The sequence below is a fragment of the Cibotium barometz genome, chromosome 32 (genome assembly GCF_041138505.1).
Source record: "Cibotium barometz isolate CiBa-2024 chromosome 32, ASM4113850v1, whole genome shotgun sequence".
Taxonomy (NCBI): Eukaryota; Viridiplantae; Streptophyta; class Polypodiopsida; order Cyatheales; family Cibotiaceae; genus Cibotium; species Cibotium barometz.
The window spans coordinates 48423566-48442521 of NC_141077.1; the positions used below are offsets into that span (position 1 = coordinate 48423566).

Here is an 18956-nt window from a genome sequence, read left to right on the forward strand (position 1 = left end):
GGATGGACCATGAAAGCCTGAAATGGCTTTCAAGTCAAAATGAACTGAAGGGTAGAAATGGCTTTCAAGTCAAAATGAACTGAAGGGTAGAAAAGCTCGGTGGGCGGAGATTCTACAGGAGTTTGACCTTCAGATACGTTACCAGAAAGGTAAGTATAACGTGGTGGCAGATGCACTTAGTCGCATGTCACAGATTAATGAACTTAGTTTCACAGTCTTCAAGAATGATTTCTTGGAGTCACTACGTGGTTTATGTGAGCACGATCCATCTTTTATAGAGGTCTGGCGCGCTGTACGCATACGCACTTCTTCACAGACGCGACCACCTCCCTCGTTGGCACATATTGCTAGTCCGAAGAGACTGGCCGAAGGTGCAACGGGAAGGGAAGCGAGAGTTAGTCTGGAGAGACTAGCCGTGTCTTCTGGGTATAGTTTGGAGCTGGAGAGCTCTGACGTAGGCCCTTCATCACCTTTGACTGTCACGGCTTCAAAGGGGAGTGATAAACTTCGTCGGGGGGAGAAATATGCTAATTACTCCATTGACGACGGGTACTTACTCTACAAGGGTAGAATATGTGTACCAACTATTGGTGACTTTCGGGCCCAAATTCTTAAAGAAAGTCATGATAGTCCAAGTGCGGGTCATCCTGGGATTCAGAAGACCTATGCACTAGTAAAAAGACAGTTTTATTGGCCTAGTTTGTTTAAGGACGTCCAGACTTATGTGCTGAAATGCAGTAAGTGCCAGGTCAATAAACATGAACATCTTAAGGTTGGAGGACTACTCCATCCGCTGGAGATTCCTCAAGGGAAATGGGAAAGCATTTCCATGGATTTCATTACCGGTTTACCCAAGACAAGTCGAGGGAATGACTCGGTGTGGGTGGTAGTGGACAGGTTAACTAAAATGGCAAAGTTTATCGCCCACGAAGAAAACTGTTAAAACGCCAGAGTTGGCAAAACTCTTTATTGAACATCTCTACAAGCTATATGGCCTGCCCGCAGATATAGTGTCGGATAGAGATAGAAAGTTCAACAGTCATTTTTGGAGGGAAGTCTTCAAAAAGTTGGATACTACTCTGAGTATGAGTACGGCAGATCATCCGGAGTCTGATGGTCAAACTGAAAGAGTTAACCAAATTCTAGAGGATATGTTGCATTCTTATGTTAGTAAGAAGCAATCTAATTGGGAAGAGTACTTGCCCTTATTGGAGTTTACCTATAACAGCTCCAAACACTCAGCGATTGGATTTACACCATTCATGTTAATGTATGGATTCCAGCCGAGATCTCCGATGGTTGTAGGCCTAGAAAAGGAGAAAGTCAAGGATTTCCTTGAAGATATGAATGATATGCTTAGAGCCGCACATGAGAGCATTCGTAGCGCTCAGGATCGCGCTAAAACTTATGCGGATAAAGGACGTAGAAAGGTGACCTTTGCAGAAGGTGACTTTGTATTCCTCAAGGTTCCTGCGCAGTCAGAAACCATGAAAACGAGAAAGTGTGATAAACTTTCTCCGAGAAATTGTGGTCCTTTTAAAATCCTTAAGAAGATTGGGGACGTAGCATATAAACTTGAGTTACCGGAGAGTTCTCAAGTCCATCCTGTCTTCCATGTTAGTAAACTGAAGAAATCAGTTCACGGGTTAGAGAACGCAGTTTCTCCAGAGATTTTGGTGATTTTTCCTTTGATTGCAGAGGGTGGTTGAAATTGACGCATTTGCTGGGAGAGGCGGCGGCAGCAGAGACCAGGCCAAGGTCCATGGACATGATGCTGCGTTGGCGCACTATCTTGGTTGACTTCCTGTGGATGGCATCGCCATTATCCACAGGGATTACACCCCTCAATCTGCCTTCACTCTCTTCTTTTTGAAAGCCCTCTCTAAGGTGCTCTGTGTAGCCTCTATGGCACAGAGCACCAAATGTATAGTTCTGACTAAAAAATCCCTTGCCTTCGATGTTTTTGGTTCTGGATTTAGGGGTAAGCTTCTTGCTCATATAGGTATAGCCAAAAGCATAGGCATAGAGGATCCTCAAGAAATAGCCCAATCACTCCTTGAGCACACTCTGCCCAATAACAAGAGAAGGAAGCTCAATATTGTAAGAAAGCTTTTGTAAAGATGATGTATCACTTCTTATTATGAATACAATACAATTTTTGCAAACTTATTTTCATCAAGTATATCATTGTTTTTTCTAGTTTGTACCATTAATGTTTTTGTGTGAATGCATCAGAAATGACCCTGGGAGCTTGGGGAAGCAGTGCCAGAATAGTGTGAATTTTGAGCCTGCATCGCTGCTGTAGAGCCCAAATTCGCACTGTTTTGGCACAGCTTCCCCAGCCCTTTAGGAGAAATTCTGATGCATTGGATGACAAATAATAAATTTTTACACATGATTAAAGGTATTTTTATCTTGTAAATTACTGTTTCTCATAATCAATGTACTCAATTTGATTATAAATGCATCAAAAATGATTCTGAGTGGCTGGGAGAGCAGTGCCAGAACAGTGTGAATTTTGAGCCTACATCGCTGCTGTGTAGAGCCCAAATTCGCATTGTTTGCAGAGGCCAAATTCGCACTATTCTGGCACAGCTTCCTCAGTCCTCCAGGAGCATTTCTGATGCCTTGGGTGACAAACTGGTACATGATGACACCGAGACATTGTAAGAGAAACTTAAAATTTTCATTATCAGAAGGTTACAAATGAAAGCCAGATAGGCTTGTTATTACAAAGGGGGGTTTGAGACAAAAGAGTTGCTTCAAAAAAAAGGTTAACATCTAAGATCTCTAGATCGTGTTTCGCTCACCTCGAATGCACCGAGCTAGTTGCATGTCCTTTTGGCAGATATGGTAATCCTCTTTGCATGTATTGCAAGGAGGTTGGTGTCTTCAAAAAGCCCAACAAGGTAAGCCTCGGAGACTTCTTGTAATGCTTCAAGGGCAATCCCCTACACACGGAACTCTGTTCTATATCGTTGGAGAATCTCCTTCACTATGCAAGCGAAAGGGGCTCTTCTTCTCAGCAACTCAGTGTTCCTCTAATAAAACTTGATTTCTTGTAGAGCCCTATGCCCTTGGCACATCCTTCTCCTTGGAGCTCTCTGTGTTGTGTTAGTGCGTTGGCAAGGTTGGGACTTCCTTGGCTTGAAGAGCTTGACCTTTCTATGCTTGCGCACACTTGTAGGAACCTCCTCTTGGTCTCTCTCATAGTCTGAATCCTCCTCCTCCTGCTGCTGTGGTACCTGTGTAGTATCAAGTTCCTCCCGGGTAGGTAGGGGACCCTGTCCTTGTAGTAGGGTCTTGCCACCTATGGTGCTGCGCAATGTAGGAATGTTTTCACCAACCCAGTCGAACTGCTCATCATCGGCCTCTTTGTCTTAATCTCTGGGGTGGCTGCATTGTGGGGTCTTCTTCACACGCTTGCTCCCACTAGAAGGGCCTGCATGTGTGTGCGCTGGTTTTGCTGTGGGAGGTTTGGACTCTGGTGATCCCATTGGGCGTGTCCTGGAATCCAAGGGGTCACTCTCTTCCGTGGTGTCGCCCAGTATGTGGTCATTGGGTGCCTTGTACTGAGTTTTGTGAAGGCATGGTAACACGTGCGGTGTTCTTGGTGCGTGCCATATCCATGTACGACTATGCTAACATGGTGATGTGCTGGTGCCCTTACATGGGTGTCTATGTAGATCTTGAGCTCAAGCTCTCTAAAAAAGTGAAATGAAAATGAAGTGAGAGAAGGAACTATTAATAGTTTTTTTAAAAGGGAAAAAAAAACCTAACTAAACTTATTTTCTTAGCCTTATTACATCTAGATTTATGCTGGTGCATGCACAACCAAATGCCTCCCTTATCTCCTCATTCGTGCATGCCAAGCACCATGCCTATGGGGAGCATTGGTCTGCAACCATTCAAGCCGAGCATGACTTTTTGCAGCCTTGCGTGCCTCTTGCGCAAGGAATACGAATGTGTAAATCAACCTTCCGTTTTCTAGCTTCACAAGGGGCTACACACACAGCTTGCAAAGGCTCCATAGCTAAGCAAAGGAAGAAGCTAAAGCAAAGAGATCCTCATAGGGAGTGAGTGAGAGAGACTGTTAAAACTTTGCTGTTGTAGGTTTAACACAAATCCGTTTTTCTAAGTATTCCCTTTAAAAAGTGAAACTAGGGGGGGTATGGCTGATGTGGCAAGGCAAAAAATAGGGGTCATCATAGCCTTTGTCTCCTTTAAGCCCACCTTTTTAAGATTTAATCCCTTAAAATTAGGAATCCTTAGGAGGCCCTTTTTGGGTCCAAAAAATTAGGAATCCTTAGCCTTTTTGGGTCCAAAAAATTCCTAATGCTATGTACTCGAAGGAAAGATCAGATAGTAAAGATCAACCTATGCACGTGGAAGGTACATCCCATGAGTGGCAGACCCTTTGCAGAGGACTCGGTAACAACTATTAGATCCACCGCAGTCCATCTATGTCAAACATGCTACAAAACACTAGATAATGATAAGGATAGTGAGGGAATGTGCACCTCTTTCAGAGCCAAAAGACTCTGAGAATTGGATGCATATCCTTGATACCCTAGACATACTTCCTAGGCACATCGGCACAAAGTTTTCCATAGTAGACAGGTAGGAAATCACATCTCTCTACATGCTTAGGACATTATACTTGCCTAATGTTGCCATTTAGAAACTTAAATAGGTCATTAAAGAGGAACCATCAAGGGAGACACACTCACACAGGACTCGCAAGCCTGATGGATTCCCTGGGCCAAAACGCTATGTTTTCCTTGATGATTCAAACACCTACTCGCTAAAATACGTTGGGGCAGTTGAAGCACATGACCACTTCAACCAAATGTGGCAAAAGGAGTTTGTAAATAGCTCCCTTTTGGTCCACATGACCACCCCAAAGCCAGTGGAACCCAGTAATCCCAAACCTGCACCTGAAAAGCTTTGCTGCTCAACGCACAAAGCACAAAGAAGAAAGCGCTAGGGTAGAAGAAACCAAACAAGTGCCCAAACACTTCAAGACCTTCCAAATGGCCAACAGATATGACTTGGCCCAAAGGTCCCATAACGGACAACCAAGGACCTCATATGACGGTCTAACCAAGGTAAAAGAAATTAAACTGGCGGCAGGCCCCAGCAAAGACCCGAGGCCAGGTATACATTAGAGAATACCTCTCTACAGAGGAAGAGACCGAGCTCATTGTTCTACTCACAGAATTCTAGGATTGTTTTGCCTGGAAGTATAAGGATATGAATGGTGTACCTCCCGAAGTAGTCAAGCACACCATTCCGATAGTGAACGGCAAGACTGGTCAAACAAAGGGCTTATCCAATGAACCCAAAGTATTCCAAGATGGTCTGGGAAGAGATCAATAGACTCATTGATGTCAGATTCATCTACAAAATAGAGCACACAGAGTGGGTATCACCCATCATGATAGTGCCCAAAAATAATGGGAAGGTAAGAGTGTGCGTGGACCTCAAAAAGGTCAATGCCGCCACCATAAGGGATCAATATTATCCCTTACCCTTCACTGAAAATGTGCTTGAACGTGTCACAGGAAAGGAAGCCTACAACTTCCTTGATGGATTCTTCGGTTAGAACCAAGTGTTGATTAACCCCAAGGATCATTGCAAAACAGCCTTTCCCCACAAAATGGGAAACTTACGCATACTGCATCATGGCATTTGGACTGACCAATGCCCCAAGCACCTTCTAGCGACTCATGTGCACGGCCTATAAGGATTATCTTTGAAAATTCCTTGAGGTCTTTAAGGATGACCTTTGTGTCAACTCCTCATAGAAGGCACACCTTGACTGTTTACGTAAGTTTACGTAAGGTGTTAGAAAGATGCAGGTTATATCGCATTTCATTGACCCCACTCAAATGTCAATTTTGGGTTAGGCATGGAGTAATCCTGGGACACATTGTCTCTAGACACAAAATTTCCATGGACAATAGCAAGGTGCGACTCATCCTTGCGCTTCTCCCACTCACCAATTTTAAAGGAGTCTAGTGTTTCATGGGACATGTTGGCTACTATCGGCGATTCATTTTTATGTATACTAATATAGCTTGACCTCTTTACAGACTCTTGATCCTTTTCGTGTTGACAGAGGAATGCCAATAGGCTTATACCACTCTCAAGAAAGCCTTGGCAAGTGCTCCTATTCTGAGGTCCCCCAAACTGGGACATTATCTTTCATGTCCACATAGATGCCTCTGCCTTTACTATTGGATGTGTGCTGGCCCAACCTGGTGAACACAAGATGGATTTTCCCATCAGCTTTGCCAGCCCGCCAACTAAATGAGGCCAAGAGAAATTATACCACCATCGAAAGAGAAGGGTTGTCCATAGTCTACACCGTTAAGAACGTTTTCCATTATCTTCTGGCAACCAAATTTGTCTTCTTTGTAGACCATCAAGCTCTTCTATACCTAGTAAACAAGCCATGTACAACAGGAAGAATCACCAGTTGGCTGCTCATCTTACTTGAGTTCGACTTCATTGTCACACAGTGAGGAAGGGCTCATAGCATGTCTTGGCAGACCATATGTCAAGAATCCCCAATGATGAGCCGCTCGTGGGAGTAGATGATGATTTACCAAAATACCTCCCTATTCCAACTATGATCAATTCCTAAGTGGGGCGAGGAGTTAGCACACTTTCTAGAAAATGGCTTACTAGTGGACCCACTCCTAAACAAGGACCATGCCCAACACCTAATTAAATAGGAAACCCCCTACCAACTCACTCTAGGCCAACTCTACAGGTAGGGGAAACACAAGATTCTCAGACACTGTCCGTGAAGAAGAATATTTCTTCCTTCTAGAATAGGCTCACTCTGACTGTGCTAGGGGGGCATTTTGCAGTAGATATCACTACACGCAAAGTTCTCACATCCGAGTTATGGTGGCCCACCTTAATGGCTGATGCAGCAAAATACATTAAAGCGGTGCGATGAATACCAACATGCGGCAATCCCCCGCTTTAAGGATAGTATGCCCCTAAACCCAGTCATGTCCTTGCAATAATTTAAAAAGTGGGGCATTGATTTCATCGGGCCCATTAGTCCAGCAGCCAAACACACTCAAGCTAGATATATAATTCGCTTTGCCATGGATTATTGCACCAAATGGGTTGAAGCTCGGGCTACTCATAAAGTTGATGCGCTATCGACTGCAAAATTCCTATACATGACAGTCCCATCACATGCTTCGGTTGCCCCCTAGAGCTTGTGAATGACAATGGAACGCATCTCATTAATCAGCTAATCCAATTCCTCTTACGAGAAATCCTTGTCACTCATAGAAAGTCCTCCCCATATTACCCACAGGCTAATGGCCAATATAAAAGTACTAACAAAGTTTTGAGTGCCATTCTCACCAAAACTGTTGAGGCCAGCCCCGCAATGATTGGGAACAAAAGTTGTCAGCAACACTCGGGGCCTATAGAAGTTCCTACAAGGTAGCTACCAATGCTACACCCTTTAGTTTGACCTATTGTACTGAAGCAGTATGCCAATGGAGTTCCTGGTCCCCACCTTACACATTGATGTACAAGATAAACTCACAAGGAATTTCTTAGGCTATCGCCTTTTCGAGCTTAAAAAGCTTGATGAAACACGCCTTCTAGTAGTCTATAGCATGATTGTTGAGAAGCTAAGGCGTAAACAATGGTTTGACGACCAGCTAAAAGACAAGAAAATGAACAAGGGTGACATGGTCCTCCTATTCAGCACAGAAACACACAAAGAAAATTCAAGCTCAGAGGCTTAGGACCCTTCCTAGTCACTGAGATAACCCCACAAGGCGATGTGCGCATAGAGACACTTGAAGGTGTTGAAATGGCAGGATATTTCAATGGTAGAAAGTTAAAATGCTACTATGATCCACTAATTGAAATGACCCTAAGGGCCATTCATGATAAGAAACAAAGAAAAAATGACCATGAAGAAATGAAACAAGCCTCCCAACAAGAGGCTAAAGTGAGGCAAGCCAAACTTAAACATAAATATATAGCAGTCAATATGGCCCAAGTGGTAGACCTCGAAGAGGAATAATGGGAGGTGAATCCTACTCGATTGTGGTTAGGAATGACAACCACCCCAACGAGCTTCGCCTAAAAATTAGCTCTCGTAGACATAGGGGCTAATTACAACTTGATGTCTCATGAGACCTGGTGTTCCCTCGGGGAACCCCCACCACTAAAAGACACTCTTGTCGTAGTCACAACATTGGCATCTCAAGAAGCTCACTGCTTAGGCACAGTCACACTTTTGTTCCACATCGAAAATAATCCCTTGGAAGGGAAGCTCTATATGATGCCTACAAGAATAATTCATGAAGAAATACTCCTCGAAAGGGGTTGGATGGGACACAACAAGTGCAACATCAATTGGGATGCAAGGATAGCTACCCTCCTACAGCTAGCCTCTTGCCAAGTTATTGTCCTCATGATGGATGAAGAGGCTGTACCCACTGCTCTTCCATGCCAAGAAGTCAATCCTCCACTCCCCACCATCATTCCATCCTCAAATCCCCACAAATCCATCCCACTCAGAAGGAGGCCACTCTCATCACTTCGAACACCCCACTACCTCTCACATCCTCCCCACTGCCCCACTCAACAGCAGCCCAATCCCATATCTCCAAAGCCAACCAAGTTGCTGACCCACCACAGAAAACTAACCTAACCACACTAACACTTCTAAAGTCACTAAAAAATGCACACTGGGCACACCTTCTCAGCAATCATGTTTAGGGGTGTGATGATGGGTCCCATTTGTGGGCTTGTCACCATAGACTTGTTAGGGCAGTTTTTAATCCAATGATCTATACCATAATAGTTTACAAGTACCTGGTGGCATGCATGCGGTCACAACTTGGTTGAGTTAAAGAAACTTTATAGGGCATTTTGAAACTCGATGGGGACCTTGACAATGGTAGAGTTGAAGAGGCATTCTCCTTCCCGTTGCATTGATATCTCAGCCTCTTCCCATAGTAGCAAGTTGGTAAACTGGCTTAACTCCCCCTCTCCTATCCACTAAATAAATAGTCACGATGAAGCTTGGGGTCCTCAAAGAGGTGTGGAATAGCTTTGACATCTACCTCATATTCTTGGTGATCACTAGGCTTCTCGAAGCTTACTTAATTAAGAGAGGTGTCACCCTTGATGAAGGTGGTTGTGGGTGGTCCTAAGAGTGGTGGAGGTAATGGCACATTGTTTACATTGTGCATTCCCTTTGATAGGACTTGTTGCATGGGATGCTCAACCATTGCTTGTTGATTTGTTACAAGAGCAAGGGCTAGTATTTGTAGCAGTGCTGGCAAGGATTGTGGTCTCGCTGCATTTGTAATAGCCTGTAGGCATCTTCAGCAACCTTTGTGACCATAGTGCCCACAAAAGCCACAATTACCATTGTATAATAAGACCTCAAGATTGGAAATTTATTGGTGGTATGTCCTTGATAATAACAAATGGAACACCACAATGAAGCTCTCTCCTTGGGTATATGTGTACATTTTCAAGAGCTTTGCTAGTCTTCATTTACTCTTAGAGAGCTTTTGAGAAGTCAGTCCAAGTCATTTCTGCTAAGGTATTGCCTTTAGCTATAGGTTTTACAGTGGTGGTGCTATAACCCACTGACTTGTTGATAACAGACTTAGAATGTGAATCTCTATCTCCCTTACCATCAAGTTAACCTCTAATTACCAAACCATTATGGATATCTTCATGTTTAAGTCTATGGTGGATTAATTGATTAAGCAGTTAATTGTTAGAGAAGCGCTTAAGTAGATCATAATGAGAGTTCAAATGCTTGAGGGACGATTAATAAAATCTCTCACACTGACTCATCTTCTTCTCGCAGCCTTGTGTAACTATGAAGCCACACTCCACAAAGCTCCCTCATGCATAAATTGCTTTAGGAATAACCGTTGTTGAAGACCGGTAAAGTTTAGATGTTCTTCAACTTTCAAGGTTCAATACCAATCCCCAGCCTTGCCATCTAGTGTAAGGCTAAAGGAGTTGGTCTTTGCAAGCTCATTCCTTTCACCTAAGCTAAGGTCTCGCAAACTTAATCAAAGACCTCAAGATGTCTTCAAGGATTGCCCTCTCCATTAAACTTGTGCGTGAGCTTTTCAATTTGTGTAGCCTTTTGAGAGATACTCCATCCATTCTCTCTTATGAAAATGACTGGTCCTATACTTTCGGCCACACTTCTCTCCTCAATTATTGCACAAAGGCTACTAAATCAGTTGGGAGGGCTTGTGTTGTTGGAAGTATTGGTACAAAAGGGAAGACAATATGTGAATGAAGGGCACTCTGCCTATGGGTGTAATGGCATGAATCTTGGAGGAGTAACATGAGTCTAATAGGGGGTCGTATAGAAATTCCCATAGGTACTAATGACATATGAGCCAAGGGACACTGGTCTAGTCATTTGTGAGGATTTCTTGCGTGCTTTAGGTTGCATTGGATAAAGGAAGCCGCAAAGGTTCCTCCTTCTGTGGTCCTAGTAAATGATATGGATATGTTAACTAGGCTTGGAGCCATTGTTATAGGGACTGCTACTATTGGTTGCCATAGTTGTGAACTGAGGGCATGAAACTATGGGCAATGTTGCATGGTTGGTTCACAGGTCGATCTGTTATGATGAGTGATGTAGTACCCAATATTCCAGAGTATGGAATTATGCTAATAGCATCTTGAGTGGGTACCTTTCTACTACGGTCTCGGAGTGTGAAGCCCATGCTAGTAGATACTTGGAATCTTGCGTAACCTTGAGGAACAATAGCAACAATCGGGGATTAGTCCATCGTGTAGCTAGGCATCACCACATATGTGGGATCATTAGGGCTGATTGAGATGGTGTCTCCATCTCACTCAAGGTAGGGCCTCATGCATTGCTTGTCCTAACCTGTGTCACAAGAAGTCACATGGGCATAGGTGATTTCTTGTCTAAGACTCTCTTGCTCTACAATAGCCTGAATACATTCCATGACTATCCAAAGTTTCTCTTCCTCGTCTGTGGAAGTGGAGACAACTTGCTTAATTTCCTCCTAGCTATAATGTGTCTGAGAATCTTACACACCTAGATCCACCTTGGATATGAATTCATATGGTTTGGCACTCTCTAGGCTGCCAATCGCCTGGGCAATTGGTGAAGATTGGTGGTTTGACCAATTGGTGCAATTTGGGCCACTAATCACTATTGGACTTGGCATAAGTTCTCTTCCTCTTTTGCCCTACTAAGGCCTCTACTTCTTGCAACTCCTCTTTGGTCCTGCCATTTGGTACTAAGGTTTGGGTAAGGTTTTGGTCTATAGGCATCAAGTGCTTCGTGATCAAGATTGGTCCCACGGGGATAGGGATTTCCACATGCATGGGGCTCGTGTGTGTAAGAAGACACTAGGTGTGGCCTTGGAGCTAACCTCAACTCCCTCATCACCAAATTGATATGCCGCATGGCTAGGTACATAGAGGTTACAACAGTCAAAGTCGAATCCTTAAAGTAATTATTCATGCAGCCTATCAAGCTAGTGGTGGGTGCATCATTTATTGTTTCAGTGAGGTTTTCTTCCCCATGGTCCAATATCCCTTCCATCCATTGATTCCAAATCGGAGAAAGTATCACTGCTTGTTAAGAATCTCAAACCCTGTACCACATCGACCCAATTGGGCTCTTATCAATCCACCTTTATCTCAGGACCCTCTTCAAGAACGAGATGAGTGCCCCCCCACCCCCCCCCACCCGAGCTCGGGGCCTAAAGTTGCACGCATTAAATGCAGCCAGCCAAAAGACTTACTAGTGGCCTAAATTACATGTGGGATTAAGCTTAATTTTCATTATTATCACTAATGCAAAAACATAAAAATTAATCTGGTTTACAAATCCTACCCCAAATCATTATTTTTAATCCGATTTCTAAGTGTAAGGAGTTGAAATTGAGATAAACCCTATGTCCAAAAACCAATTTTAAGGTATATTTCACCTAATTCATTAAATCCAAAAACCAATTTTAAGGTATATTTCACCTAATTCATTAAATTCAAAGACCAATTTTTTGTTTTTTATGTGCGAAAATAAAACAATAATTGTAAAATTTGACTTAAAAAACTTAAATTGTAGAAATCAAATGGCACATAGTTTTAGGGTAACATGAAAAACTGAACACAGAATTCCTAAGATAACAAATGAATGCAACAAAATCAAAGTTTTTTTGTGATTTCTTGTCTACTCCTTTCTTGCAAAAACAATAAATATGATCGATTTAACCATTCACAAGCTCTCAAAATGCATTGCGGCTATGCGGTGGGGCTATTACCTGGCAATACTGCCACATATGGGAAGCCCTAGTGCCATGGAAAGTATGCAAGGAATAACCCAATGTAGTGGGGACTTTACCAACCGCACAAAAAGCTCAATTGAGAAACTACTTTATCGTGGCCTAGCACACAAATTCATGGTTGAGGTGTGTCACTCACCTCGTGAAAGCCAATTGCTTAGTATTATCATAGGATGTGATGTTGCCACGTAGCCGCACCCAAAATCTCCACTCCATCACCGCTAGCCCCACCGCACTCCAATGGAAGCTCGACCCTACTCACCACTCAAGTGTACACACTCACTCTCTCACACACATGCAAGCACACATACATAAGAGCTCAAACAAGCAAAAGGCACGAAAGTAAGTAATAGGAGAGTAGAGCACTCTATCATCATGTATAAAAGAATCAATGGTGAGAGTTACATTTTGCCTCTTGTGTGTCGTTGCTAAGGGTTACACTCTTGGGTGGTCAAAGTTAAAAATTAGGTCCTAAGGCTCATTCAGCCACTCTAGCTTATGCAAACACCTAATCCACAAATAGTACTCTCTCCCTACGATCCCATGGTGTGCCTTTAATAGACAAGCGGCGATCATGCATGCAAAATAATACAGTATAAGTACACTCCAATGAAATCCAGCATTCCCAGCGGGCAAAAAATGTTAAAGATGGTAAGGTGGCTGGCAATAATGACATAGAGGTCTCCGACAAGGGTTAACATAAGCATTGGGCAAGCTTAAAGAGTTCAAAGCACTTGTGGAAAACTAATATGGTCACTAGATCAAATGTTTGAGGAGAGATGGTAGTGTGCTGAGTACACCTCACATGCATTTGATGGGTTCTTGAGAGAACATAGTATTAGATGACAACTCACATGCAGATATGCCCCTCAATAAAATGGAGTTTCTAGATCAAATGTTTGAGGAGAGATGGTAGTGCTGAGTACACCTCACATGCATTTGATGGGTTCTTGAGAGAGCATAGTATTAGATGACAACTCACATGCAGATATGCCCCTCAATAAAATGGAGTTTCTAAGAGAAAAAATAGAGTGATAGGTGAAGTGGAAAAGGTATTGAATGAAAAGAGTATTCCATTATATTATTGGGAAGAGGCATGTGCTACAGTAGTGTACATTTTGAATAAGACACCTACAACTGCCATACATGAGAGTACTCCTTACATGAGGATGACAGGTTTTAGGCCCGACATTAGACATTTGAAAGTGTTTGGATGTATTCCTTATGTGCATGTGCCAGATGAGAAGAGGATGTATTGTAAAGTACAAAAATCAATCTAAAACGTCGTGTTGTTGGTGATGATTTTTAAAAGTGTCACATACCGATGAGTTTTGCCATCACTAAACTCGTCGCCAAAAAAAAATGTATGGAAAAAATCCTTTGTAAAGATAGCATCACTAAGGACCTTTATATGTAGTAGCAAAATGAAGGGTGAGAGCACCTTCCAAAAAGCAATCTCTCATTGAAATTAAATGTAACATTTTGTTGAATAAACTATAGTCAATTATTATGTAACTCCAATCATTCTTGTCACTATCGCATGAGACATGTCTTACTTGACATACTTAAGTTTTTCGTTCAAAAATACATTTTTTAATTTTATCTTTCGGTGTGCTTAACTTATATGGATAAGAGCACCAAGCGATCATATAGGGCCACGTCACACAAAGAGACAAAGACAATTAGCATTCATTCATTGCTACCAAATCACTTTAGTTAATACATGAGCTACTCATCTTAGCCATCATGGGAGGTTAGTTAGTGATGCTATATTTCATAATTCAATGATTGAGATATTGGTGCACTCTTTGGATTGTTTGAGTAGAAAAAAATTTCCTTGACATGCAAACTGTCTTGTTTTTTATGGTATGATTTTTTCAAGGCTTTCAAACTCAATTCAGTGGCTTTTACTCGTCTTATACCTTTGTATAGGGAATTTTGCGCTTTTCTGCCCACCACCACCACCACCACCCCAGTTTTTTCTTTCTTTCTTGGTATGCCTTCCCGCCGTTGGTGCTGCGCATATGCGACCATTTCTCTAGAAGAGCAAAAGCACTGCTGCAAAGGGTTCAAACCGCGTGAGAACAATATTGAAGTGGGGTACACGGCGACATAATAGTCAAGAGTTTAAAACAGGATCCGAGATTGGTTGGTAAGGAAGAAGAAAAAGAAGGAAAAGCGCGTTGTTGGCTGCGCCGGGGTGGGATCCATGGAGTCAGCTGGCACGCAGCAGTACGTCCATCATGCTCAATTAACTGAGCAAAGAGTCGAAGCGTTGAGTAGGCGTGCTGCTTGCTTAATTAATTAGAGATGTTGAGTGAGCAACGACATAGTTGTTGCGGACAATTAGAGACCGCGCCTCTCAAGTCTCAACCCATTCTCCACCAGGTGGACATGACCGTTCACGAGAACAAATAGAGAGGCCCGATGTTGATACCAAAACGCAAAAAGCACTCGCCATCGTACCAGTTGTCCGAAATAAAACTTCCCACCTGTTTTTTATTTTAACAAGTAGTACTCTAATCGGTTTTATAACTAGACTTTCAAAGCTTTGAATGTTAGGTAGCCAAAATTACCATCGTTCTTCCTCAATTTAACCTGTGAAATCTACATTAAAAGAAGGTGGTTGTTTTTTTTTCAAACACTCAACCATGCATCAATTCGAGGCCTGAAAATTACACTAAAGCAACATTTTTCTAATATTGGAGGCGATTTTGACAAAATTTATAATAATTTGAAGGTATTATTGGCACAATATTGCCTCACACTGTCCCACTCTGCTGAAAGACCACCCATCAAGAGACCAGACCTGTGTTACGTTACCTTTATCAACTCGTTTACTTTTACTAGCTTCAGGTCCACCTTAGCTAGGTATATATGTTTCCACACCTAGCATTCTGCATGAGCCCTATCTAGAATCTTAAGATTTTTCCCTGTTGTGCTTGAAGTATTTTATGTGATCCGCGGCTAGCTGGATGCCTTGACTAGAAAAAGTCCCTCTAGTACTTTTCCCCATCGTCTAGATTTAAGCTTTAAAACTCGTCAAAACTGTATTCATCAAGGCGATCTACTCTTGAATACATAGTGCGTAGAAACCCTTGATTTTATCCTTTTAATATATTGAGAATGAAGGCGTGTTTGTATTTAATACTTACTGATCGGTCCAGAACACACATGTGTTTTTTCAAGCACAGAGAGGGACACCTTGATCAACTCGGCTTATTTTTTAGGATCTTGGTTCTAGAGATATAATGAATCAAGGAAAGATGTATGCAAACTTATTGATATGGACATTACAATTTCTCCTTTTAAAGTTGTAGTAAGAGATCTTGAAAAAGGATGACATATCACAACAACACTAGTCACAAGAATGAAATCCAAACACGTTAACCTTGCCTCTGGACGTGGAGGCCTTCAATACTTATTTGAATAAAGTATGCATCGTCCATGCACACACGCGGTTGAATTAAGACCTTGAATGCACAGTCTAGCTCGTGGGGGGTGGGGGTGGGGCTCTCTCTCTCACCTTGGGTAGGTTGTATCCATATAAGCTTCTTTTGATGGGACATGTACTAAACAGAGAGGATGTTTCAAGCTCCTGTAATACGTGAATGTCTTCTTAGGAAGCCCCATTTACAATCAATTCTCAATCCCGAGGGTGTGGACCCAAGAAAGGGAATTTAACCTAATGTCGTAGGCTCCACCCACTAAGGCCTGTGGATGTCATGTAAGTTCTTCTATAAATTCGGTCTCATGTGAGTGAGGGAAGGGGAAAGCGCATCAAGAGATTGCCTGCGTCGATCTTTGCGTTTTGTCTTTGCCACCCTTGCACTATTAATTAGCGAGGTTGAAAGCAACCTACCTCATAGGGCATGGAGCAGCCTGGTCTTTCATTCGTGCTGCGCTGTGCGCTAGTTTTCTTCATAGGAGCTAGTTCCACAATAGCCCGCGCACAGCTCAGCTCTAGTTTCTACGACGCATCCTGTCCAACTGTTGCGAGCATCGTAGAGCAAGTGGTGCAGCAAGCAGTGCAGCAGGAGGCCCGGATGGCAGCCTCCTTGCTGCGTCTACACTTCCATGATTGCTTCGTAAATGTTAGTATATAGAACGTGGAGAAATTAGCTATGCTCTAGTGGAATATTAATCAAAATCATGATGCTCAATTACACTACTTTTCTGTGCATTATGTAGGGATGCGACGGATCGATATTGCTGGACGATACAGCCACAACGACGGGGGAGAAGACGGCCCCTCCGAACAACAACAGCCTGAGAGGGTTCGACGTGGTGGATAACATCAAGTCCGCCGTGGAGGCCGCGTGCAATGCCACCGTGTCGTGTGCTGACATCCTAGCGCTGGCAGCCAATGCGTCCGTGACCCTGGTACTGTAAAGAGTAGGCTAAACGCACGTCGAGGAGGCTAATTTAATTTATGTTGCTACTATATACTTAAAAGACCTTGGATGATATATTTTTTACGCAGGCCGGAGGGCCTTCCTGGACTGTGCTCTTGGGAAGAAGAGATGCCACCACTGTGAGCGCCAGCGCCCCCGCGCAAGACATCCCGGCACCCAACACAGCTATCAACACGGTCATCAGCAAGTTCACGGCAGTGGGCTTGTCCTCGCAGGATGCAGTTGTGCTCTCAGGTTCCAACGCATTTAACTATTGGTGACTCTGAATGTAGTTTACTCATAGGAATGATTTGGTCGCAATTCGTTGATGCATTGCATTTTCTGTTGCGGCTGCAGGCGCCCACACCATTGGTCGCGCCCGCTGTATCTCCTTCAGCTCGCGCCTCTACAACTTCAGCGGTACAGGCAGCCCTGATCCCACCCTCGACTCCACGTACCTGGCCACGCTGCAGAGCAACTGCCCGCAGAGCGGCGGGGACCCTAACGCGCTGAACTCACTGGACACCACCACGCCGGACACCTTCGACAACAACTACTACGCCAACCTGCAGAACAACAAGGGGTTGTTGCAGTCCGACCAAGAGCTCTACTCCACCTCCGGCTCCAGCACCGTCTCGCTCGTGAACACCTACAGTAGCAGCCAAAGCACCTTCTTTACGGCGTTCGCCCAATCCATGATTAACATGGGGAACATCAGTCCTCTCACCGGCACCCAAGGAGAGATCCGCCTCAACTGCCGGAAGGTGAATGGCTAAACTAATGGTCATCGTGGTCGTCCTCGTAGGGAGGCCCTTCTTCCACGTAGCAACTTAGACAAGTTTTGAAAGCTTAGGTAAGCCTTGGGCAAGTGACAAATGCCCTTGGAATTTTTATTATGTATCTTCTTTTAAATAATTTATGGAGATCATAATACCTTGGATTTTTTATTTGAATTGGATTGTTTTTTCTATTTTAAAATAGCAATCAACTTTCCAAACTGTATCCTACCTCATCTAGGTTAACAATGTCCTATGTTTCATGACCAGATGATTTCAATGCGGTGATCTAGAATCTTGTATTTTCTATTCAATGCGGTGATCTAGAATCTTGTATTTTCTATTCTAGCTGGATACAATACATACAATAGGGCTTTCTTTTCTAACTTCTCACTAGACACGTTTTCACCCCATAGGCCCAAATAAAAGGAGGAGGGATTGAAATTGGAAAAAGGGACCAAATTCAATCCAAAAGTCGTCTTTGACTAAGACAAACCATGCAAGTGCTTGGTCCACCTTGAGGCATGCCAAAAAGTACGGGTCCATGTAGGAATATGACTTCTATCATGGAACACCAACATATGAAGGACAAAAACAAGCATAAGAATACGAGGTGATAAAAGTGAAATCACAAAAGGCCTTTCAAATTTTCACAAAAAATATAAATAGAATAACTAGATATACGAAGGATTAGAATTTCATATGCAAGCTTGAAGTTTTGCCTATTATTATCTATTTAACCATTTTATCCCCACTAGTGGAATTTATGGGTCTTTTTTGGTAATCATATGAGTCTTTTCCAAGGAAACTTGGAACAAAAGCCGTAGTTAAAGCCACTAGCAATAGATAAAAGAGGAACACATTGAAAAGTAGATACTACTTTGAGATGTTCCTATGAAAGGAGAGTGGCCATTATAAAAACAAATCATCTCAATCCCTTGTTACCCTTTTAGTGGTTTCCAAACATCTCAAAATTTATACATTGTAGTAACTCGTAGAAATGTTCATTCACATTTTAGAAATGCACATCTTCACTTTTGTGTCTATATAATAGTTTTCACATGAAATTAATCTTTAGCACAACTACATGTCAAAGTAATAACACTAATTTTCATTTCCAAGTCATTGACATATGATCAATCTATGTGTGTGTGTGTGTGTGTGTGTGTGTGTGTGTGTGTGTGTGTGTGTGTGTGTGTGTGTGTGTTATATAACATGATAGTAAGATTTCCACTTTGATTCTCAACATAAGATTTTTGAGGAATTAATGGAGTGGATAGCTAGATTATTAATATCAATCACAAACAATGAAAAATATATTCTTTGGTATAATAATATGTTTACAAGTACAAGGATCTATAGCTTACACATGAAGAGTGTAGCTCACACATAACTAGACATGCTATAAGACCATACTACAATAACAATAT

The 18956-nt window shown here is 42.7% G+C and overlaps 1 protein-coding gene across 1 annotated transcript; it reads left to right on the forward strand.

Annotated features, from left to right (window-relative positions):
• The first annotated feature begins 16117 nt into the window (after nucleotides 1–16117).
• LOC147620280 (peroxidase A2-like) lies at nucleotides 16118–17750 on the forward strand. The gene is made up of 4 exons (XM_086772472.1): nucleotides 16118–16450; nucleotides 16548–16739; nucleotides 16840–17005; nucleotides 17108–17750. The coding sequence occupies exons 1-4, from the start codon at nucleotides 16229–16231 to the stop codon at nucleotides 17524–17526; spliced, it is 999 nt and encodes a 332-aa protein (XP_086628598.1). The 5' UTR covers nucleotides 16118–16228; the 3' UTR covers nucleotides 17527–17750.
• The last annotated feature ends 1206 nt before the right edge of the window (nucleotides 17751–18956 follow it).